At 35.2% G+C, this 26,479-nt stretch overlaps 1 protein-coding gene across 6 annotated transcripts in view; it reads right to left on the bottom strand.

Moving 5' to 3' along the window:
- Positions 1-26,479, bottom strand: part of CNTNAP4 (contactin associated protein family member 4) — a 236,190-nt gene that overhangs the window by 103,022 nt on the left and 106,689 nt on the right. For all 6 annotated transcript variants that reach the window (XM_045534031.1, XM_045534032.1, XM_045534034.1 and 3 more), the window contains exon 4: positions 14,864-15,011. In XM_045534031.1, the coding sequence (XP_045389987.1) occupies positions 14,864-15,011 (148 nt within the window). The remainder of the gene's footprint in view (positions 1-14,863; positions 15,012-26,479) is intronic.

The following is a 26,479-nucleotide window of genomic DNA, read 5'->3' on the forward strand; positions in this document are numbered from 1 at the left end:
TTAGAGGGGTTTTTGGCTCAGAAAAATTGTTTTTGATATCTCAAAATTCTTTCATTCTGCACTATATTAAAGAGATCCACACACAAATATAAGCACATGGTACAGACTCATCAAATGCCACTTTGTCTTATTTTATTATGTTTGTGGCTAAGCGATAATACTTAAGGGCAATGCTGTTTTCTGTCTTCTCAAGGGCATTGTTGGAAAGACCTCGACTTAATGATATTGTAAGGTCTGTTCTGCTGCATTTGTGTCATAACTGGGACACTGACATGTTTTTTTCAGCTTTCTGACAGAGTCTTATCTACTCATTGTCAAGATCACTCTTATTCAGTTCATCTGAAAAAAGGTATCATGTTATACCAGTAACATAACAATACATCTGTCAAAGTCAGTTGCACCCTGAATAAGAGATACAAAAAAAGAACTGATAATACTCAGAAATTCTAGCAGTATGTTCTACAATTCATAAGTCAAAGATTTTTTTAAGGCAATTACCCTTGAGAGTGCATTTATGTAATAAATGAGAAGCTAGGGAAACCCAATAAAATGTGAAACTATTTTTCAACTGGTAAGCTGACTTCTTCCAGTCAACAAAATGACATTCTAGTTTACTCATCTTGTTTCATTTGACAAAATTATTACAGTTACTTATACGCCCAGATATGCATTCCACTGAGATTATCCATCATATTTTATGTGAAATATTTGTATATACCACCCCCAAATTCGTTTTCAACTACTTGATCCAGCTATCTTTTCAAAATTCAGAGGTTTTATTTTTTTCATATTTTGCTAATGTTCTTATAAAGAATTCATTCACCAAGCGCATATGAATAAACATTGCATTCTGCACAAAGAATAATGTTAACTGAACAATTATTCCTTGTTATATAGCTGAATGAATGTGCATGGTAAAAACATAACTGTGTCAAATACAAATAATGTGTGTCTTGTGCTTATTAGATTACAATAAATTAAGAAAAATTCCAATAAGACAGACTTTAAATGCTGACACATTTGGAGTAATGCAGTTATCTCTGAGTTAATGTATCGCTTAAAGGCAACTATGATAGTAATGATTTTATTTTAGATAAAGACTATTTTTGGAATTAGCTACCAAGAGAATTTTTTCCCATTACAGGTTTAGCCTGTGTTACTTTAGCCTACTAGTTCTTTTTTTTTTTCTTTCTCTTTTCCACTATTGTTATTATTACATTATAATGGTCACATTCATCTTCCGTGGCACCTAAAGCTTTTGTGCCTAGAATATTTCAATCAGCAAAATAAGGTAGTGAAAAACATATAAGACAATTGATGCCTAAAGCAATGGCATACCGTTTTATCTCTTAAACTGAGGGCACTTGCCATTTTCTTCTCACTTTTACCTACTGCCTACTTGCTTCACAGGTACACAGCTATGCAATTCAATGAATTCATCCAATAAAAATTTATTTAGCCCATCATGTTTGAGGCATTGTGCCAGATGCTGGGGTAAGAGATTCTTTAACACAAACATGGCCCCTGCCCTCATGGTGCATATATTTAGTGAAGACAGACAATATTTAGCAAGTGAACAAATAAGTTCACAAAATTATTACAGATTGTAACAGGCATTCTGATCAAGAGGAACAGAAGGTTGGCGTCACTTAAGATCGTTGAGAGAGGGCTCTCAGTTCTCTGGTCTAGAAACCTGATCCTAACCAGTAATTCTGCCACTCCACAGTCTTCAAGTCCAAAAATTCATCCCCATAAACTAGAATTACTCCTGGAATATTGCATTTGAGAGGCCTAGACATTTTCCCAACACTGCCCCTTTCACTGTCATAAAAGAAATCTCTGAGAATTGCTGAGAAACTACAGTGACAGGAAATAATTTGATGCTCAGAAGTAGGAGTGAGATGGGCTCACCTTGAAAAAACAGCCCTGAAAGGAAGAAAGTGAAGAAGGAGAGGAACTGACCAACTGGTTCAAATCACATCACAGATTTCATGCGTATGTAAACAATACCCGTGAGGGAAGAAATACTAAGTGTGATTCAGAATATGAGTACATTATCAGGACAGGAAAACTTCAAGTAACATACACATAATATACAGATATGAATTCTCATAAAATAAAAAAAATTCTGGATGATTCTTAACAGTATTATTTTTGGATAGAACACTGACTTATCATCGCCCACTTTTTGAAGGTCACTTTTATAAAGAGTTACTTACACAAACACATCTGATATATAAAAACATACAATTTTAAACAGTAGTCATGAAATACTGAGATATGATGCACAAAGTTAATGATATAAAAACCTGAAAAAAATCTTTTGAGAACAAGAGAGACAGACAGCATTTGAATTCTATAGATCATCAACATCTAGCTCTCCAAGGCTGCTGGTCGGGGAGACAAGTATATGGTCTCTCTTGAAAGTGATCTTACCACTGTTAAAAAAAAGATCGGAAACTCTAGAAATAAAGCAAAGAAATAACTTCTCATCCTCTCAATGTCATACTGGAGCATCTTCTAACAGGTAAAGATTATTTAATTCTAGGTGAATTAATAAATACTGATCTTACTATTTATTATTGATTAAGGTCAGATTCTGTAAAGTTACATTTTAATTTGTATATTTTTGCCCAGCAGAGATGCAAATGACTTCTGCCTGGTAGAAAATCTATCCCCAATGGTTATGGTTTACTGCCCTTTTAGACAGTAACACTTGTGTAATTACCTAGTAATATTATTCCAACATTCTTTCTTGGATTCCTACGTATACTGAATCTCTTGAATTATCTTTGAGCTAGCTTTACTATCCTTCTGATTCCTTCATTAATGAATTAAATACATCTTTGATATGTGCATATTCTATATTTGAATGAGTATTGTTTTTATGCTTTTGAAAATTTTACTTTAATATTACTAACTTAAAAAGTACACTTGAACTTCACATCAATGACCAGGAAAGCAATATTTCAAGTCTTAGCTATCACCTGTAATGCTCAGGGCAAATTTATTTTTGATATTCGACAAAGATTCTCAGATTTTTGAAGTCTTAAAAAAGCACTGCCAATGCTAACATATTCTCATAAAAAAATAATTCAAGGTGATTCATAGCAACATTTTTATATCAAAACTAATCTATAAAAGATCTAATATGAGTGAACAGAATTAATAAAATTAATCCAACTCAATGTTTAGAAACACTAAATTAAGCATACAAAATAACATTAATATTTAAATTAAGTCAATATCACATTTATTCCTATCTTTTGTCCAATACCTTTGGGAAAAGAATATTTTGTACAGAGTTGAGTTGTATAAATAGGAAAAGCAGAGGTATCAGAGAATTGAGTATAGGAAAAACGAGAAATCTGAAGTTAACAAAGCTTGTAACAGTAAAAGACCTATAGTCTAAAGATGTAGGAGGAGACTTATTGATCGATTGAAAGGAAGAATTATTTTTCTAATTGTACTATTTGTTCATGAGTATGCTTATTAACCAAGGTCATATTTTTAATGATTGGATTATTGAGACTAATAATGTGGCTCTGTCATACCCTGGCTCACCATGGGGAGGGCATGAACTCCAAGTTTCCAGTAACAAGTGGCAAATTGCTCTGACACAGTTTTCTCTTTTTAGTCTAGCCCCTTTTTTGGTCATTTGTAATAATATATATTATAGTTTAGCCTAGTGGTTAAGGTGACTAGTCTGTGTGGGTTTGAATCTTCACTCTACCTTGGGCAAATGGATTAGTTTGTACTGTGGTTTGGATGTCCTTTGTCTCTGCCCAAACTCACACTGAAATTTGATCCCCAAAGTGGCAGTGTTGGGAGGTGGGTCCTGGCGGGAGGTGTTTGGGTCTTGGGGGCACACCCCTCATGAATGGCTGGTTACTCTTCTCTTGGCCATGAGTGAGTTCTCCCTGTCTTTAATGGTCTGGATTAATTCTCGCGGGAATGGACTAGTTTCCGAGAGACAAAGTAGGCTGTGATAGAGCAGGCTGCACCTGCTCGTGTCTGCTTCCCCTTTGGCGTTCTCCATCATGTTTTGATCCAACACAAAAGCCCTCCCCAGGAGCCTAGCAGATGCAGACACTGTGCTTCTTGAACTTCCCAGCCTGCAGAACCACCAGCTCAATAAATCTCTTTTTTTCAATCAATTACCCAGCCTCAGGTATTCTGTTTTAGCAACATAGAACAGACTAAGATAGTTTCCTATTATTGGTGTAATAAGTAACTCTAAACATTCTCACTTAAAAACATCACAGATTTATTATCTTACAATTCTGAAATCCAGAAGTCCTAAAATCAAAGTGTTGGGAGGAGCTGCTTTCCTTCTGAAGTCCCTAAAAAATAATCCCTTTCTTTGCCTGTTCTACCCTCTAGAGACCACTTAGCTCATGATACCTTTCTCCATGTGAGCAGAGTCATGGCATCTTCAAATATTTCTCTCTCTCTCTCCCTCTATCTCATTTCTGCATTCATAGTCACATCTCCTTCTCTGACTCTGATTCTCCTCCCACTTCCTTCCTACAAGGATTTTTATAATTACATTGAGTCCACCTGGATAAACCAGAATAATCTCCCCATCACAGGATCTTGGATTACATTTGCAAAGTGCCTTTACATGTTTATAGTGTAAATAAATGTGTTTACAGTTTAAACATATTTACAGGTTTCAGGGACTAAGATCTTTGGTGGGGCATTATTCTATCACAGCCCAGTTATTTAACCTTTGTTTCTGTTTCCTCATCTATAAAATGAGAATAATAACCGCGTAGTCTTCATAGGATTGTTGTATAAATGTATATCTGCATAATTTTTAGAAGCTTGCACATAATTAGCAATCAACAAATATTATCAATTACTAATGCTAATGCTATTATTTATTATTAGAATTTTGGGCAGGAAAAGAGGTACAGCAAAAAATAGTTTAATAAATACATTTGGTTTATTTATGACTCTTTAAAAAATAATGAATTTCTGAGGTACACAAGAAACCCTTAATTATCAATGTCATTGGCAGGTTATGCAGCAAGAATGATTTCGAGGCCATCTGTGGGTTCTGTGGCTTTTTCTCTGTCTGTCAGCTCCTGCCTGAGCTGACTCACCACAGCCATGATCTGTGACCTGATTCCTCCTCAGTGAATACCTCCATCTCAAATCTTCTCATTTAGAGACGATTCAAGGAAAGAAGAGCGTCACAGAGATTGCAGGCTCTACTACCATATCAATTCTCCCTGTGACTCCGGGTATGGTCTGCTTTATTTACACAATGCAGAAATACAATCTCCCTTAGAATTAAGAGCTTTGCAACAGAAAATATTCAAATACATTTCAGGGAGTTGTGTTGGAAGTAGTATTGCTCAAACGTGTCCTCTTCCCTTCTGCCTATAGCACAAATTTATGGAGGGCTTTCTGTGAGCACAGTGGAAGACACAGCAATGCATAAAAACAAAGAACGCTTTCTGTTTTTGCTAAAGAGTTTACAGTCAATTGGAGAAGACACATATCCCTGAGATGCGATTATTCGTGCCTGTGCTGAGAGCTTCCCTTCTGTATCAGGGCTGGGCCCGGAGTGATTTCTAATATGTGCAGGAAAAGGAGTCGTCTGCTTCAGCCTCTGCAAAGGGTGTTAACTAAAATGCTTTACCCTCTTAAGCAGCAAACTGTTCTTCTGTTTCTGCATATTTCGCATGCAAACACTCTGCTCATTGTAAAATAATCCACTTTACCTGTTATCTGTCCCTTCACCCCTGCATCCTATGCCTTCTCCAGAAGTTTGAGCCTACTCAAATTTTAAGGGGTTGTCACTTGAAAAAGCAATATCCTCCATCTGCCAAGCGGATTACTAAGAAAAATATCCAAGAACATGATGTCTTAAATTGAGCTCCATTGTTCAGCTATATTATAATCAACTGAGAATAATCTCGTGGTATCTCCATAAACATATAACATCCTGGGCTTGGCCTGATGTCCACCAAATTAGAATGTCTGGAATTCTAACCTGGAACCCAGGAATACAGATCCCTGAGAAATTCTGAGGCAGATGACAGCATGAAAGGTTGTTTGACAGGAAGAACAAGTAGGTTCCATAAGCCTATTCTCTGAAAATAAATAACCTCACTGCATATTGAATTGTACCATGGAAAATGAATGTTGTTATTTATTTATACTGTGGGTGGTACTTGCAGAAAGTTGTAAAGGTAGTAGAGATTTGTCCCTGAAAGATGTTTCAGGGATAAATTGGTTCTGTGAGTTAAACTATGAATCATGGTGATATTGATGAGGCCAGATGACTAAAAAACTTAAAAGAGAAAAATTGGAATAGAAAATTCATGAACTAGAAAACCAACTTTTCAATAATAGAAAATTAACGTTATTTGAAGGTCATAAAAGGGACACTATAGTGCTCTATTAAGTCTTTGGGAATCACCCCAAAATATGAATAGAGCAACAGTGCTACCTTCAAAGATCAGAGAAAAAAATAATATAGATCTTTAATCAGCTGGAGAAAAGGGCTGTACACCAAACTCTTCCTGGTTAAACATCCAGTCAGCCTTAAACACTGATCATACTGTTTCTTTATTTGAAAAGTATTGCTCATGAATTACTAAACAAACAAAGGTCCAATTCTGACTTCTAAGAAACACAAATCAGACTGAGTCACTGTTAAACTACTGTGTAGTGAAATATTAAAGCGACAGCATGATGTACGAGCACTTGAGATCCGCATTACTGAACTAGGGTTTTAAAGCAATAGAAAGGGGAGAGACCAAGCGCTCAAGAAATCAACAGGAAATAGGTTGCACTATTTTTGCATAGTAGCATAAAAGAACACAGAATGATTTAAGGGACTGTTAAGTTTAAAACAACTAAAATTAATACAGTAAAAAGGAAGAAGGCACAGAAATCAAGTGCTCTATAAACCACAGGGAAAAGGTGACTTTACTATCGTGCTTTTAAATAGACTGAGTTAAGGTCAGCAACAACACGCCAGGAGGTTAGGAGAACAGACATGATTACCGTCACTTAAATATCAATCCAAATTAACCTTTTAAATAGATCTAAAATTAGTAACATCTACTATGTCAAGGACACTTGAATGCATCATTGGAGCATGTAAGTTGTATTTCCATCTCTAATATTTATTTGTAAATTTTATAATGTCACGGAAGTAACTTAAATGCTGATTCTCAGTTTCGTCATGTGAAATATGTAGAGAATAATTCCAGCCTCTCATCTGACACAAGGATGCTGCAGGGATTGAACAAAAGTATCAAAATGCCTTGACATTTATTATTCTGTATGGTATTATTATCATTTTTATAATATCAACATTTGGAATCTCATATGTTTATTTTGAAGATGTCTCTCCTTTGAGCAATTGCTGCTGTGCAAATGAAATACATTTATAATTTTTACATATTTATTATTCAGTTTGCATCATGGCTAATCAGATTTTTTTCCTGATTCAACCACATAACAAAGAGTTATTGAACACTGACTGTGCCAAATGCTACAGTGGGAGCTGGTGTTGTAACAGCGAATACATCTGTCTTCACGGATCCTCTAATCTGAAGGAAAAAACGCGTAGCAAATCCTGCTGTGTGGACAGATATCTTTACAAACTGTAAAGGGAGCATGAAAGGAAAGGACAGGGTTATAGGAGAGTGCTGAAGAGAACAATTTAAATTAGGTTGGCGATGGGGGACAACATCTCTAAGGAAGTGATATTTAAGCTGAGTAGGTGACCAGTGCGTAAATGGGGGGCAGGAAAGAAGGAGAAAGTGGCAAAAGGGAGGGGACGGGGACGGGAGAGAGTGGGGATGGTTGGGAGAATGGAAAATGCTGTTGAGGGATGGATGGTGAGGGCAGGAAGTAAATGGATGTGGTCCACAGGGAGGTAGACCTTGTGAAGGCTTGGTTCCAGGTTTTTTTTCAGGACAATTCTATTTTGGTTTTGTCCTTAGTCCTAGGATATAACAATTGGTCCTCAGGTGTAGCCTTTACTTCCAAGGCAATGCCCTTGTGACACTTCATTGAAAGCCCAAGGTGTTTAACAAATCCCTCTACAATGGCAGTACTTGAGCTCCAAAGGTGTCTTTCCAGCACTGGGTAGATGCTGAAATCTTTAGACTTTTCAACTCCTGGCTCCTGCTTTTCTCCTAAGCCCCTGGGTGTCTCATCTTGAACACTGAAGTCCAGGAATCGCCCAAGGATTTCAGGGGCGGAATGTGTTTGCAGGATGCAGGGCCCTCCCTCTCTGACCTCCTCCTTTTAAATACTGCCTGTTCCATTTCTAGCCACTCTGGCAACCTTGAATTCTGACCTCTGTCCCCCTCAGCCTCCTAAACTCTGGCTACATTTTGCTTATCCTTAGGAAAAGGCAAGTTAGATGTGGATCTTCTGGAGTTGGCTCTTCTTTTTTCAATAATCAAGTCCTCTCAAGTGTCTGCCTATTTTTGAGTTGAACTTTAGATCTCTGAAGCAGGTTTTTTAAAATATATTTTATCCAGCACTTACAATTTTTATGGACAGCAGGTTAGTCCAGTAAAGGCTACCCTGCCATAACTGATACCGAAAAGCAAATCTTTTTGTGAACTTTGATAGTTAGTTTGATCCGTTCATTTATTTAGGGGGGGTCAAAATAAACATATGCTAATTCTATTATTTCTTTTTATTTATTATGCGAAATACTTCTTTAAAGAGAAATTCTTTCTCCTCTTCTACTTGATTACCCTGAGGTACAGATTACACAGGAAAAGTAGGATAAATGCTTCGTGTTCTCTCTTCATTTATTCGTTTTCAAAATGAGGAGGTGGATCCTTAATGTCCCTTACAGGTACCAATGGGGCTTTTAATTTTTTTTATTATTATTATCATCATGAACCCATTCACCTAAACATATTTAATTAGTTTCAAAACGTGGCATTTTTTATCTTTATTGACGTTAAAACATTTCCATTTTCTTGATCGGTAAAAGTCTCCTCAGTTGGCCCTGAATTCTTTTGATGTGACCCTGATGGGTTTTCATAGTTTCCTTGTTTTCCAGTATTATAATAGCTAACCTTATTTTAATTTTAATAGAACTCCACTTATCATCAAATTAGAATCTTAAGACTATAAATTTTGCAAAGAATTAGAGAATGTATCCTCTTAGATATTAGGCCAAGAAGAATCTATCTTCTTTTTAAACTTTGACATAAAATAGGATTCCTCAGCTACTGTATTAGCTGATAAATGATCTGAATGCAGGAACTGTCTAATTCACTTCAGTCAAGCTTCTAGCAGTTAACATGTGGGAGTTACTCAGCAAATAGATATAGAATTCAATTACAACTATTCTTTCTGGTAAATCTTACAAATTTACTGCTCTTCATTTTTTTCCCCCTAACCAGACATATACTATGAGAGATCAGTATCCTGAATGGACAGACTTTTATTAAACATTCTTGCAGTGTTTTTTTTTTCTCCTCACCCAGGTGAATATCCATGCTTCTCATGCTACTTATATTTCTTATTGATATGTTTTCTAAACTAAAATCTACTTATGGTAGAGTGCAATTTCAACTTGTCATATTTTTTTACATTATAAAATGTACATTCTTATTTTCAAAAAGTTAACATGAGTTTTATAATTATTGACATATTCCATTTATCAAATACAACCCACAAGTTTCTCTTAAACGGTCTGCAATTAAGCAATTAAATACAATAGTTTGACACTTCTACGCATTTACTCTCGTCTAACCTTCTCACTCAGTTTCCCCTGTGCCCTATTCCTGATCTTTAACAGCTTGAATATGCCACTAGGATGATGGGGAAGGCATTCCTGAGGCTCATCAAGGCTCACCATTCATTCATTCATCTGTCCAGAAAGAAGACTAATGACAGAAAAAGGACATCTGGTTGCAACCCAATATAATGAGGGGGTGCTGTGATTAGGAGAAGAAAGGTTGTTCTACAAGTGGGTGGGAACATCCCTGATGTGAATGTGGGGTATCAGGGAAGTTGTCAAAACCAGCAATTTCCATGCGGAGAAAAGAGAATGAGTAAGAGAGTTATCTAGACAAAGAAATGAAGGCTGGATATGTGGGCATTGCCATAGGCTTCACACAAATACCCTAAGGCTAGAAAAATCATGAAATCATAGCATGTCAAAGAAACCGGAATTAGTTCAGTTTGGCTTGACAGTTGGATGTGCTTATTTTATAGAGGATGACGAAGAGATGATCATTCGTGGATTGCAAAATGAGGGTGTTTATACAGTACCTAGAGAAAATGCATTTACAAATTATACTAAGGACAATTGCCTCAGCAATTCATCTGCAATTAAAGAACATTATCTCCTGTGGTTTAACTGCCACTTCCTGAGGGCATCTCAGATACATTCACTGTCACCCAGTTATTTTTCTTCCCCTACTCTTATTTACACCTTTGTTTACTTTTCTTTGAGACATTCAGTAGAGTACTATTTCTTTATCATCAAACATTTTCTTTCCCTTTCTTTCTTCTACCAGGTATTTCGTTCCGTACATCTCTTCTCTGGATTTATAAACATGTTCACAGCCGCTATGGCCAAGATATCTGAAATTTATACTTTCTCTTTGATCCCATAAAATTTACCTTCTATTTCTCTCATTACTCAGGAAACAACTTCAAGTTTACTGACATAAAAGTAGAACATGCTTTTTGATATGGATTTTCCATTCACTTGATGTTCCCTTCATAACAAAAGTTATTGCTCTAACTCGCTGGGGTGGAGGGCAATAAATAAAATTATGTGTGGTTCTCACAATAGCCACTTTTCTGCAATATTCACGAGACTGGCTTGCATCTATAACTTCAGCAAACACATGTATTAGGCACAAGGGGTACCTGCTGTAAAAATCTTTATACTACCTGAAAAATAGAATAAAGGACCTGCTTTTATTATGGTAGAAATGCACTGCCGATTTTCAAGATGTGAGTAGTTGTTCAAACATAGCACTTTACAGTTTTATCATTAATAGTGGTACAATAAGAGGAATGCTTCATGATTTACTACTAATAATGATACTTATATAAGTTTTCATTCTATTATCTTCAACACAGAGCCCTTGGAGTTCCAGCCTTCCGTATTTCAAAGGCACCTGAACTTAATGAGTTAACAATGGGGTGAATTATCTCTTTTGTTCCCTTCCAGAACCTATTTATTCTCCAGGGCCCCACCCCAGTAAATGATACCATCTTCCATATGGTTGTTCAAATATGATAACTCAGTGTCCTCTCACACACAGTGACTAAGATCTTTTGATTCCGTATCCTTAGAATGATTCAAATCTGCCTACCTCCCGCTTTACTGATTGCTGTTCTGTAGTTTGGGGCTCCACTGCCACTTGCACAAACAAGAACAAAAACCTCCTAATGAGCTGCTGTTTCCAGATTTAACCCTCCAATTATGCCCCTCATTTCAGTCTGAAGGATCATACTCAATAGGAACTGACCATTCCACCCATCCTCTTTCTTGCACTTGACTGGGCTCCACCACTTCTATTTGGACTATCCTCCCAGCTTCCCACGTGAAAATATCTGCATGTTAGTTTCAAAACCTACTGTTACAAACTTTCTTATACTAAACTCAATTTATCAATCAAGTTATCCCTCACACCCTACACTCATGCTACAATATTTTGCATTTAGTTGGTACAATTTTTCCAACCTTGCATATGCCCATCTTTATAAAGAAAATATATATTATTTTAGAATTTCTCCCTATACCCAATACCTGGTAGAGTTCTCTTTTATCAAGTGCCAAATAAATGCTTAAAAGGTGAATACGTGTATCATTCATGTAGTTGTTAAGAGCACTGGCTTTGGAAAGTGGTGGATCTAATTTTAAACCCTAGATCTAACACAGGGTGTGTAATCCTAGATAAACTTTCTAATTTCTCCACGATTCACTTTCTTCCATGTCAGGAGATATGAAGCACCACCTGATGTGTACACTTGAGTTAATGGTTCAGGCAAAGCCCACCTAAGAGTCACATTAACTTGGTGCAGGTGGGAAGATACAGACAGGAGAGACTCGTGGGGTGCGTGCAAACCCCCAGGTCTTCCTCAGGCTCGAGAGAGACCTACTTCATTGGGTGTAGATGTCCTGTGGCTGTGACCCAAGAAAGAGACCCTGCCACCCCCACACACCACTTTTACTTTTTATAGGGACTGAGAGATGGCCTTGTGCATCGGGAAAAAGCTCAATCAGATCTTGGATCTCTGCTACTCAAGGGAGTTGTAGACAAACTCTTGCAGCTTATGCCGATAGAAACTGCAGCTCTTCCTTCTGAGGACGGGAAAGCCAGTGGTCCCAGCTATTTCTGTGCTAAGCAACTCAGAGCAAGCTCTATGGCTCATTTGGTAGACAATTCTGCTTGTCTCCTCTGACTCCTGCATAAAACGGCATTATTCGTGGAACTACTTCATTGTATTTTTAGGACTCAATCAGAAAATGCCTGTTCTTTGTAGTCTCTGTTTATATGAACTATTCCATAAGTGATGGCTATACGGTATCATGCTTTAATAAATTATTATTTTTCAAGGCAGATGCTATGAATAAGAAGAGAATGTGAGTGTGACTGTGGTATAATTGAGGGGTTAAAGTTAATTTGATCAAATACATTCCCATCTGGTACTCACACCCCACCCATTCTTGGGATATTTTCTGGTTATCTGTGAGAATATTTTTTCTATTAAGTTTATTACATTTTTTCTTTTAATAGTAATTTAATATTATACAACCATCATTTTACATTGACTCCAGTCATACCATTTTATTATATGTGTTTGAGTTTAGGATCATTTTAGCTTCCAGCACTGCTACTTCAATTATGGGTCCATATGGAAAGAAGACTGACAGTGTGCTTGCCCCAAAGACAGCAAATGAAGTCATGGTAAAAAGAATGTTCCACAGAGTGGCAGATCAAGAAAAGCAGGGGAGATTTGAGTTGTCATTAGTCACACGGCAGCAGAGAACTCAAAAGAACCTGCACTACAGCAGTCACTACCATTACATTTGGTACTTTAGTTTCGGCAAAACAGCATCAATAGTCTCATTAAGCTAATATTGAGTCCACATCCCAGATTGCACGCATTTCAATCTCATTGTCCATCATATGGCATGAGTTTTGCTAAACTCAATGATCCAAAGTCAAATAAGATTGACCATCCAGGTTCTAGTTTCCAGTATCTTAATTGGAGTAGGATTTTTTTAAAGGATGATTTATTCAAATGTGATCATTATGAAGCTAGCAGCTAACGCGGAGCAGCTAAGCTGGATTGCTGAGGCCAAGAAAGCCGGCAGTTAAGCTGGGCAGATGGTGAGAGGTAAGCTGCTCACGGACTCATCTCAGCGATCCAACAGCTGGAGGGAGCATGAGCGTGGGCTTGAGTTCTGGGGTTTGGCAGACCTGGCTGCAAACCCAGCTCTGCTGCCTCCTACCTGGGTGGCCCCAGCAAGTCAACCTCTGTAAGCTTTAGCTTTCTCATTTACAAGTGGGGAAATGGAGTCGTTACCAACTAATACTCATCTGGGCTATTTTGAGAAATCATAAACTGCTTGGTATAGCACACATAATAAGCATGCAAGCAAAATATCCTATTTCTAGAGTTATAGAAATTAAGGCTATCAATATTAATATCAGTGCTGTTGCTATTATTGCTATTAATGTTATATTAATACTCTTATTATTCTAGAGGCCCGTAGGGAACAAGTTTGTTGATTATGTTTGATGGTGGAGATGGGTACTGGAAACATCGCTAAATATACGAGGAGACCTGTACAATCTGTAGGACGTGGTCTCTCTGTCTGGCACAGTCTACACAGCTTCAACAAGTCACTCGACCTCTTTGTGACATGCTTTCCTTCTATATAAATACAGTGAACCAGAACCTAACAGGTTCACATCACAAAGTGATAGGTTACGTGTGAAAAAAAGCTTTAGTGGTGAAAAAATAAATGTTTACTAGAGGAAAAATGATGTAGTAAAACTGAACCATCCTAGGTTTCTTCCTAGATTTTTTCATGTACTAGGTTGTCAGGCCCTGGGCAAATTACCCAGTCTCTCCAAACCTTAGACTGTTCATCTGATAATTGTAGATCACATTAACTAACTCATTGTTCTATAATAAAATAAAAGAGTATCTAACAGGATGATGTGGCTTGAGGTAGACTATCAATAACTCTTAGGTCCCTTCCCCACAATAAGATATAATAAAATGCTTCATTAAGAGGAGACTAAGTGAAATCTGTGGTTTCTATCTTTTTATTTCAAATACATTCTATGTTCTAGCAGAGGTCTCCACCTTTTCTATTAATTTATGCCAAGAGTATAGCATGTTTAAAAGTGAATTACCTGGCATATTATTTTTAGGCTAGAGAAAAACATTTTTTTTTATTTCATAACAGATGACTAGTTATATTAAATGGAATACTGTCTCTTTTATTAAATTCAAGGTGCCTAAATGAAACATCATTAAATGTAACCCATGGGGTGAAAGCTCTGTGAAAGCTCTAATATTTGAAAGTTAGGATATAGTCAATACTTTTAGATCTGAATAAATGCATTAACATATGTCTATAAATATCTATCTGTCTCTATGTCTAACTATCTATAAAGTGCTTCTATTTCTGAATTATAATAAAATGTTAGAGTTGAACACTGAAGTCAATATTGGCATGTGTAGGCACCAAATAAAAGCTTTTTGCAAAAATTATTCTTGTTTTTGCATCTCTTTACATAGCTAAAAAGTCAATTTCAGTTTGCAGTTTGGCTCCTAAAACATCTCCTTTGATATCTGTCAGTGTGTTGGATAAACAAACACTTACTATATGCACATCCAAACACCTCGATTCGCATTCCAATTCTGCCCTTGGGGTTCCATTCTAGAGGGATGAAGCGCAGAAATCTGGCTTTGATAGAAGGCTGGAGTCTATAGTACACAACACTGTCTGCATTCGCATTTCCTGAAAAACCCTGGAAGAAAAGGGAAAGAAGGAAATCAATGTATCTGGAGAATATCTGTTTCAATTTGTCACCTATAATGTCTATGAGCAATGTATGATTTGCTTTTATACCATAAAAGTACTACCTTCTTTAAGAAAATCACATCAACAGTTAAGTCATAATGTCTCTCCATTCACAGAAGTTATTGCTGCCTAAACTTTTCTTTTTATTAAGAGTAGTTTAAATTCCACCATCCCCATTAAACCAACTTTCAACTATGATACCCTCAATAAAGATTGCTCTGTAAAGCACAGATTAAACTTAAAAGTATGTCATATCTGTGGCTATTAACATTGTGAATAGCACAAAAATATTGAGAAAATATTCTTCCAGTGTTGAAAAACTATTATCTGAGTCATTGAAGAAGTTTCTCACATCATTGATGAATAGGTAAAGTTATGACATGTTTCAGTTGTTTCACCTTTTAATCTCATTTGTTAACATAAAGAAAAGTATCACCCAACATTCACGTTGAAACTACACTCTGATAACAGGTCGTTAAACTTCATAAATATACTGCCAGATACACACGTTCAAAATTGTTAAGGGGAATTGGAAACAATAATAATTTGGAAAGACCTGTAATTAGACTTATAGATTTTAGAACTTGAAAGTTAGAGAGAGCTTGGGAATGATGCTAAACTAGTACAAATTGCAGATGAGGAAATTTAAGGTCAGAAAGGGGGAAACAAAACCTCTGGTGTTTGCAAAACCATTACACAGTAAAAGCAGAAGCTATGTTTCTTCTGCGATATCAGAATGCATCTTCCTAACACATAGCTCACCTGTAAAACCCACATACTATAGCGCCCAACTTCTAAGCAGCTTTTATTTTCTCCTACACAACACACTGTGAGACTTTATATATGGAGACCTCAGCATGAAGGAGAAGTTGTTCTCAATAATTTACGTGCCATTTTTTTTATTCTTCCTCCTCTTCCTTCTTCTCTCCTCTGTCTTTCTTTCAAAATAAGAGATGATGCTACTACACAGGCAGAATCATGATAGGTCCCTTTACCATGACTGGATCAACAAATAGGGTCAACCTCATGTAGATTACACAAGGTAAAGGCAAACACATTAGGAACACCAGTACCCAGGGAATCTGTTCATTGACCTGCCTGTCTTTCTGATTTACTCATATCCCTTTACTAGCATTTCCCAAAATATTTTCTAATGCATTAAAAAATATATCAGGTGTTTTATCGTCAAATTAATTTGATTCCCCTTATCAATCAATCCTCTATCTTCAGCCCCCACCCAACCCACCAGTACCCCATACACCCAATTTGCAGGCTCAGACACCACAGGCATATCTGTGATGGCAACTCCAAATTATACCCTAAATCTGGGCATCTCTCTTCATCTCAACTACAACCCCCCCCAATTCGAAAAAGATCTCTCACCAGAACTACCTTGATAGCCTCTTCCTGGTCTTTTTTATTCTTTTTTCCCTACCACCAGCACCTCCACCCCCACCTCCAATATCTTCCAATCTGAACAGACAGTATGATTTCTAAAAGTAGATTAAAGTATAGCAGCCTCACCACTTTCTTTACCCCTGAAAACAAAATCCAGACTCTTTATCCAAACACAGATAGTCTTTGGCAACCATCCTCCGTTACGCTTGAACCACGCTGGATCTCCTTGAACAAGCCAAGCTCGGTCATGCTTAGGGGGCTCTGCACCAACAGTTGATTTTGCTCCGAATGTTCTTCCCCCAGATCTTTGCACAACCAGCTCCTCTTATCATTTCAGGGCTTCACTTAACTCTTACCCTCTAAGACAGGCCCTTTCTGATCACAGTTTCTAAAGTAGTGTATCTGGCATCCCCCATATCATATCTTCCTATTTTATTTTCTTCATGCATGTTTATCAGGTTTCAAATTTATTCCTTTGTCTAGGAAACTTTCCTCAATTTGCTGTGAAGAATTTTTTTTGCCATAACAGTTCATAAAGGAATGCATGAATTTAAACATTTCTTTCTCTTTTTAAAAATGTAACAATTTTATTACATGAATGTTTACATCTTCCTTTAAAAAGATTCTGAACTTTAGTGTGTGTCAGAATGACTTGAGGTGCTTTTGAGAAATGCACATTTCTGGGTTCTGTAGCTCATGCACTAAATCTGCAAGTGGGGCCCTGGAATTTGCATTTCTAGTCCATGCCGTGCTAATTCTATGCTTTTACTCTTCAGCTCACTCTTTAAACATTCTTCTGGTTTGTGCATAAATCCTGTCCTAATGGGTACAATTACACTATCTGGGTGATGGGCACACTTACAACTTTGACTCAACCAGAACATAAGCAATCCATGTAATCAAAACATTTGTACCCCCATAATATTCTGAAATTAAAAAAAAATTTTTAAATACGTAAACATTCTTCTGGTTTGTGGATAAATCCTGTCCTTTTTAACGCCCTATTTTATCTGAAAACTTTTCAGAGAGGGCAAAAACTTTAGAAGATTTCATTAGGGCTAACCTCCAAAGAGAGAACTAGTGCCTTAGTCCCTTCTAGGACTATTAAAAAGTCTGCTATTAAAAAGTGTCATAAATTGAGCAGCTTATAAACAACAGAAATTTATTTCTTACAGTTCTGGAGGCTGGGAAGTTCAAGATCAAGGTGCTGGCAGACTCACTGTCTGGTGAGGGCCAATTTCCTGGTTCATAGAATGTCACTGTCTTGCTGTGTTCTCATATCTTGGAAGGGTGAATAAGCTTCTTTGGGCCTCTTTTATAAGGGAACTAATCCCATTCCCAAGAGATTCCTCTTGACCTAGTCACCTCCCCAAAAGTCCCACTTCCTAATACCATCTCCTTAGGGGTTAAGATTTCAATATATGAAGTTTGGCAGGGACACAAACATTCAGACCATAGCAAATAGTGGATGAGTTCTGTTATCAATTTAAATGTCTTCAACATCAAAGTTTGTGGCTCAGTGTCAGACACAGCAGAAATGCATTAGGTAGCTTTAATATTTGCATCCACCCTGTGAAGTAGTTATTTTTGGACCCACTTTACAACTGAGGAAAATGAAAATTATAGAGGTTATGTGCCTAAAGTCACACAGTTAGAAAGTGGCAGAACAAGGATTTAATTCCAGGCTTTTCTGACTCCAAAGCCCATAATTTAGCTAAGCCATCAAAAAGCATCACTTCAACAGAACATGAAAGCAAACAACCTACCCTAGAGGAGATTTAATATTTTATCTGAAGCTTTTTTTTTCCTTTTTATATTAAAAACCTTTTACACATTTGAGAATAATGCAACTTAGGTTATTGCTGAACTGGGACTCAAGCTCTACCAGTTGACTTTTATAGACAAAAAGATTATTCTATTAAACTTTGCATTGTGTCAAGATTATGGGAGCCAAATAAAAAATAAATGACAAATATTCAATAATCAATAAGACTCTTTCATATAAATAGTAACCTCCTGATAGACACAGAATATAAAGAAATACATCATATTATCAAATATATGAAATATCTATAAATAAAGTTATGTGTCTTCTGTGATAAAAATCAGAAAACCTTAATTAATTTTTCTTTTCTTTTAGACTTGATGATTTTCAAATTCAATGAGGTGTTCATAGATGGTTTAGAAATGTATTCTAAGATAACTGATGGAGTTAATGAATTAAAGTTTCTCACAGGATTTTAAGTATTTCCAAAGTGGTTCTACAGTTTATGGAGAAGCATAATAGACATAATTTATTTTTTAAATATTAACTGAGCAACTCATGTATAAAAGCCAAGAAGTATAAAGGGAGTTGCCCAAATGGTAATTCACAAAAAGCTCTAAAACATCACTGTAATAAATCAGAAACATGGGACTAGTTATACATAGTTACATAGCAAGCTCTGTGATTACACATAAGTCAATCCAGCCCCATCCAAAATAAACAGCAAGACTGGCAGAAATTCAACACAACAAACAGACAGGCAAATATGAAAACCCCCTATCCATTACTGACCTCTCTTATGACAAGAATTCCACTGACCTACATGTGAACTACACATGACCTACTTCCAAGTACAACTCATTTTGACACAGCCAGTGACATGCAGATGCAATAAAGCATTGCAACATCCTGTCAAATAGAAATCACTTTTTTATTTTATGATGTCAGGTATAAATCCTTAGTAAGTGTGGCTCCCAAAAGGTTATCTAGTATAGAAAAATACAAAGGAAAAGCAAAGAAAAATAAGAACTACTTAACAGTGGGAAATTAGCTAACATAAGCCCAGATAAAAATAACTTTCAAACATATGTTGAACAAGATATTGCAACTCTATCTTAAAAAATTGATTGGATATTGAATGTGAATGTAATTCATTTATTATAACAGAAATAGCAAACAGAATCCAGGAATCAAATTAGAATGTTAAGTTTTGAACTGTGTGTATAATAAACCTAATTTTTAAAAACAAAAGGGAATAGAATTTTATTAATATAAAATCAGTCTCTACCTCCCTCCAGAAAATATTCAGTATTTTAAAAATATTTATTTGAAGGGCTATCAAATTACTGAGAACAGTTCAGGGAAGCCCTATGTGTCAGTCATTATATTAGCATATATGGAGACATGAAGTTGTAAAATATACTGTCTAGGACCTTTTAGCATAGAAGGATTTGAATTCTCAAGACAGGAATATCAAATGGCAAGAAGAGAAAAAGTATGTAAAAGGTGCAACCTTGGCTGTAGTCTGTAACCATTGCTGAAACACAGCAATAAGTTGTTATATGAAAGACACAAGAACAAGTCATAAAGTTTACATTTGTATTAGCTTATTATATGTACAATGTTGTGGAAGACTAAATTTTTATTGAGATAGAAAATAACTTTTAACCATAAAAAATCATATTATGGTGGTGCTCAACTAGGAAATTCTGAACAACCCTCCTTCTGGGATGAAACAAAGGAATTGAAGAATTCAAAAGATAATACAGTATTAAATGTCCAAGATCTAGGAGAAGAAAACCCAAAGACGTGACCCATGCATTCGAGACTCTATCTCTTTAGAGGAGACTAAAGCATTCATTCCTGAAGAGGAAAAACAGGTGCTTAGCAGATGATTTTGCTGAACAGATTTCACAGGGTTAGGGACAACATTTTAGTTCTAGGTACCTCAAAGACGACAATACTTTACAGGTTTCCACAGGTTTTGTGTCAGAATTTAGAGGGACTACAACTCAGGATAAAGGGAGAGCCAGAGATAGGCAAGCCCTCATAGAGATTAAAGATCAGTTTCCCGCCTTTTCAATCTGTGAAATTATAGTAAGGTTTAGTGATCTTTGTTGTTTGCAGAAGTAAATGAAATTTCACTCTGTAGAAAGATACCTTTCTATGCTTCAAATTATCAGTTCAGTTTTTCTTATACAATGTCTTGTGCACAACAGAAAATAATAAGACAGGAAAATTTATAATCTTGAATATATACGCTACTCAGAGTAGAGTGAAAAATCTTCAATCTACACCATACAACAAGAAAAAAACTAAACAAACTAAAAACCAGTGGAACATTCTCCAAGATAGACTGCATTACAGGTCATAAAACATAACCTTACAAATTAAAAGAATAGAAATCATACAAAGTATGTTCTCAGGCCACCATGGATTTAAACCAGAAATCAATAACAGAAAGATAGCTAACGAACCTTTGAATTTCTGCAGTATTAATTTTAATTCCTCCTGTTTTATCTCTGATTTTATTTATTTGGGTCCTCTTTTTTTCTTAAGAAAGTCCCTAAGTATTCGAAAATGATCCTAGTTTAAAAATGTGCAGAATATAGCAAAAGCAATGTTTAAGGAAAATTTGTAGCTTTAAATACACATATTAGGAAAAGAAAACAAAGATCGAAATAAATAACCTAAGTTTCCATCTTAGGTTATTAGAGAATGTAGAGAAATTTAGGTCTAAAGTAAGAAGAAGAAAAATAAAAAATTAGAGCATAAATTAATAATGTTGAAAATGGGAAAATATTAGAGAAAATCAACAAAACCAAAAGTTTTACTCTTTGAAAAGTTTGCTAACATTGATAAACCTCTAGTTCTGCTACCCAAAAATCAATCAATCAATCAATTAATTAAAAACAGAAAGAGAAGACTCAAATTATCCATATCATAAGTGAAAGTCACCAACACTGAGCATGGATAGCCATAGAAGAATGAGCTACAAAATAGATGTTAAGACATTAGAAAAAATACAGTAAATTAAAATCACGAATGCAAAAGAATGAAAACCAAGAATGGAAAAAACAAAACTGAAGTAAATGATAAAAATAAATCAGAGTCAAAAAAACACAAAAGTTGGTTTTTGGAAAGGACATTTAAATTAATGAAACCCTAGCTAGGATTGATCCAGAAAGGAAAAAAGAAGAGACACAAATAAACAACATTAGGAATGTAAAAGAGCATCTTACTATGAACCTGTACACATTAGAATGATAATTAGGATATTTTGGATGGCTTTATGTCAACAATTTTACAAATTTGGATAAAATGAATAACATTGGTCTTAAACAAGCACCTTCAAAAAGTAGAAAAACAGAGAATGCTTCCCAACCTGTTTTGTGAGGCCAACATAACCTTGATATTAAAATCTGACAAGGGGCTGGGTTAGGTGGCTCACACCTGTAATCCCAGCACTTTGGGAGGCCAAGGTGGGAGGATCACTTGAGAATGGAAGTTAGAGACCAGCCTGGGCAACATAGCTAGGCCCCATCTCTACAAAAAATTTAAAAATAATAAAAAAAATAGCCAGACGTGGTAGTGCACACCTGCAGTCCCAGCTACTCTGGAGGCTGAGCTGGAAGGATCACTTGAGCCCAGGAGTTCAAGGTTACAGTGAGCTATGATCAAGGCACTGCACTGGGTGACAGACCCAGAATAAAATATGACAAGGAATCTGCAAGAAGAAAAATAAAAGCCAATCTTACTCATGAACTTAGATCCAAAAATCTTTTAAAAATAGTTCCAGAATGATTCTACAATATAGAAATATAGAAAAAAGATAATAAATAATGTCTCAATCAAGTTTATTTCAGGAATGCAAGGCTTGTATAATATTTATAAAAATCATTCAGTGTAATTCATCGCACTGAAGAATATATGGTCTTTTCAACAAATACCTAAAACGTTTGATAAAATTTAATATCTCCTCATGATTAAAACTCTTAGCCAAGTAGGGAATTTCTAAATCCTAAACAGTATCTACAAAAATCTTAGAGCAAACATCACATATAATAGGAAACGCTGAGGGCTGCTTTGAGTTTATGAATGAGACAAGTATGTTCTGTATAGAAAGACCCTTTCGTTCAACATGTAGTGAAATTCTAATGAGTGCAATAAGGCAAGAGAAACCTTTAATAGGTAATAGTATTGGAAAGGAAGAATAAAACTGCCTTTATTTTTAGGCTGCATGATTATGTATGTTGAAAATTTTGAAATATCTATAGAGTTGGTTTAACAAGTCTGCTGGATAAAAGTCTACATATATAAATGAATTAAACATCTACATACAAGCAACAGAAAGTGAAAATGTTATTATAAATTACACTGTTTACATTACCATCAAACTATATTATTTACCCAAGGGAAAAAAATCTAATAAAATACATTCAACACCTCTACATAGAAAATTATAAAACATTATAAGAGAAACTTTAAGAGGCTTATAGTGGAAGATTGAATATTGAAAATACGTCAATTCTCCCCAAATTACTATATAGATTCAATAAAAATCAAAGAAGAGTTTGTGTGTGTGTATGTACAAATTCTAAGCTACTAATAAATTTTATGTGGAAACGTAAAGGAACAGGAATCACCAAGATACTTCTGAAAAAAAAAAACAAAGTTGGAGGATTTTTTTGTTACTGGATATTAAGTCTTACAATGCTACAAAAAATAAGAAAATGTCGTATTAGCAAAAGATTTCTTAAAGAGATCATTGGAACAGAATAGATAATCCAGAAACAGATTCAACGCATATGGAAAGTGGATTTTTGACAATGTTGCAATGTAGAGCAGTGTGGAGAAAAATAACTCCTTTAAATATATGGTGCTGTGTCAACTGGATATCTACACTGGGGAAAACAAGAAAGAAAAGAAATAAATTTTAAAAGAATGATATACAGAAGTGAATTCCATGAAGACTGTAGACATACATGTGAAAAGAAAAACAAAGTTACTAGAAGATAACATAGCTGAATATCTTCATGATTTTGAGTGCAAACATTTCTTAACCATAAAAGGAAATAAGTCAGAATAGATTAAGAACTTCCGTTCATCTAAAGAAGTTGTAATGGTAAGAGAAGGCACAGAATGGTAGGACCTATTTCTCCATATATTATTATCTAAAATATGTAGAGAACTACAAAGCAATACGAAAAAGAGAGATAAAGAAATATCTAAATGACTAACAAATCTATAAAATAGTTTCTAACCTCATTTGTCATGGGGCAATGCAAATTAAAACCAGTGTGAGAGTTTTGCATGCCAAACAGAACAGCTAAAACTGAGGGAAACAATAAAAAGCTAAAACAAAAGAAAATTGATAATACCAAGTGTTGTTAAGAATGTGGAACAAATGGAATTTTAATGCACTGCTGTTGAGAGTATAAATTAGTGTAATTTCCATAAAAATCATTTTTCATTTTGTACTAAAGTTAAACATACACGCTTTTTAAGAGTTGGCAATTCTACTATTAAAAATAACGTATCCAACAGAAAACCAGGCAGTTTTGCAGGTACCAAGAGATCTGTACATGAATGTTTTTGAAGTATTATTCATAATAGTCCCAAAGTACAATTCACATGTCCAATTGTAGAATGGATTAATAAAAACCTGGGATATATTCATATAATGAAATGTTTTAAAGTAATAAAAACAAATCAATTATGTCCATTTACAACAACATGATTGCTTTTTACACATATACTGGTAACCCAAAGAGGCAGATGGAAAGAAGTTCATATAGTATGATTCGTTTAGTATATAATTCAAAACAGGTAAAACTAGTCTATGGCAATAGAATTCATGATAGTGATTATTTGGTGGAAAGAGAAGGGTAGTACTGCACAGGAGAGGCACTGAAAGGAAGTGTTTGAGATGCTGTAATATTCTTGGCCTAGGTGATATTTACATAGGTGTGTTCACTTTCTGATAATTCAATGAGCTACATACATATATGCTTTTCATATTTTTCTGGATATGTATTGTACATTATTATAAAAAGTTAAATGAAAACAATCATGCTAACTATGAAAAAGAAATAGGTCCTTGACACTTTAAAAGATAGTTCAGTGAAGACAATCAAGATTTAAATTTTACACGTATTTCTCTAAAAGCAAGAAGAGAAGAATTTGAAGAATACCTCATTAAAATTCTATTTTTCACTTTTGTGCTTTTCTATAGATCATTAAGAACACCATGAGAAATACCTTTCAACTCCAGATTTTAGATATCATATAATTTATCATGCATTATACCATAAATAGCTCCATTAGCATCTTTCATTTTACCATTAATATTACAAAGAATAATGGCATTCTTATGACCATTACCATTAAAATAACTATTGTTCAGTGCTGAAAGAAAATTACTGAGTTGCCCATTAGGGATATTATAAAACTTAAAGTAAATTATTCCTCCCTTACCTGTACATTCTATTAATGTTTTTATACAGTCATTCTAATACATTGATTAGTCTTCAAACTGCTTCAAAATGTCATTTATCTATTAAATGAATTGCTAATTGTTTTCCCAAGTCAGACTCTAAATACGGGTCTTAGAAAGAGACTCAAAATCAACCAATTTTTTCAAGAAAATTAAAATAAAGTATCTACTTTATTATACTTATTTTTAAAAAATAGAATGTTTAAAAAGTTTGGAAACAGTTCAGTCAGCCCTTACTCTTTCTTGTAGTTTTAAAATTGATGACTTTCATTTTGGCCTCTGAAGCTACACATTATTTTATTTGGTATATATATATCAATTATATTATTAATGTATATTGTATGTACATTAATATACATTTTATACTGTAATGTAGATTGTGATGTACGATGACTATTACATACATTATTTAGCTGAGGACCACTGTATCTCTATTTAGATCCTAACCTACATTTCCGTGGAAGCAAGGCACTAGGAGAAGCTCAGTATCCTCTGAGGTGTAGCTAATTGTAACATTGAGACTTATCAGATACAAAGATTAATGATCTCTATAGTACTCTTTTTAAAGTTGCTGCCAACTTTAAATTTTACCAAATATTTTTAGAATATACAGACAAAAATACAATGCTGTATTATTTTGGGTTGTTTGACCTTCAGATTGTATACAATGTGATCACACAATTAAAGTTTAATTACACAGAAAGTCAAAAGAGAGACTATTTTATCTAGGAATAATGTAACCAGGGAGTAAAAGCGTGCAGGCTTTCTTAACCTATTCTTCACAAAGAGACAAACTCATCTATCCTCTGGGAGCAGAGGGTGGGGCATGCAGCAGACACTGGGTTAGAGAGACTGGAGCAAACTTTTTATTTCAATCAATAATAACACCTGCCCACTTGCACTGCCTTTTGAAACACTGCCAGATGGAACAAAACAACAAACAAACAAACCAGCGAATGGCTCACATACCCATGGGTATCCTGATACAGATAAATGGAACAAAGAACACAGAAAACGTAAATGCTTAAATGCATGTACTCTATTTTTAATGCTAGGATGTCTGAGATTTGGGAAATATCTCCTCTACTCAACACAGATGTCACACATTTATTTCCTGTTCAAACAAATATCTTCTTTATCTTTGTAAACAACTTTCTTCAAGCACCAACAATCATTATTCCAAGTAAAACATTAACACTGTCTTCACCCCCTCTCCATAAAGAAAAGTTAAGGATGCCCATCCAAACCTTTGAACTGAAGACCTTAATGTGACCTGGAAAAAACAAAAACATAACAAAAAAACCAAGACAATCCTGGCATTTAATAGATGGGGATCTATCACTTAACAGCTGGAGAAATTTGAATCAGATAGATTCCTAAACCTTACTTTCTTCATCTATAAATTGGAGATAGGAATACTTACTTCTAAAGTTTAAAGTTCGAATTAAGTAAGATAAAGACATTAACATCTGCCTACTTCATAACAAGCCTCAAAAATGTGCAGTTGTCGTTGTTGTGTTGTGTGGTGATTAAGTCTTCACAGATGGCACACTGTCACAGACAGCTCATTAGTCTGACTCTGAGTCGCATTATTTGAGTTTAACATCCAAGTTGCCCAGCTAGACAGTAGAAAGAGAAATAGCAACTCCTCCTCTAAATGTACTTTGACCAAAGTGGCAACCCCATTTGGGAAATAAAGCCAAATACTTATTGGAATGTAGTTGACAGTATTCTTAAGCTCAAGACAAAAGATATG

Source organism: Lemur catta, chromosome 20, assembly GCF_020740605.2.
Source record: "Lemur catta isolate mLemCat1 chromosome 20, mLemCat1.pri, whole genome shotgun sequence".
Taxonomy (NCBI): Eukaryota; Metazoa; Chordata; class Mammalia; order Primates; family Lemuridae; genus Lemur; species Lemur catta.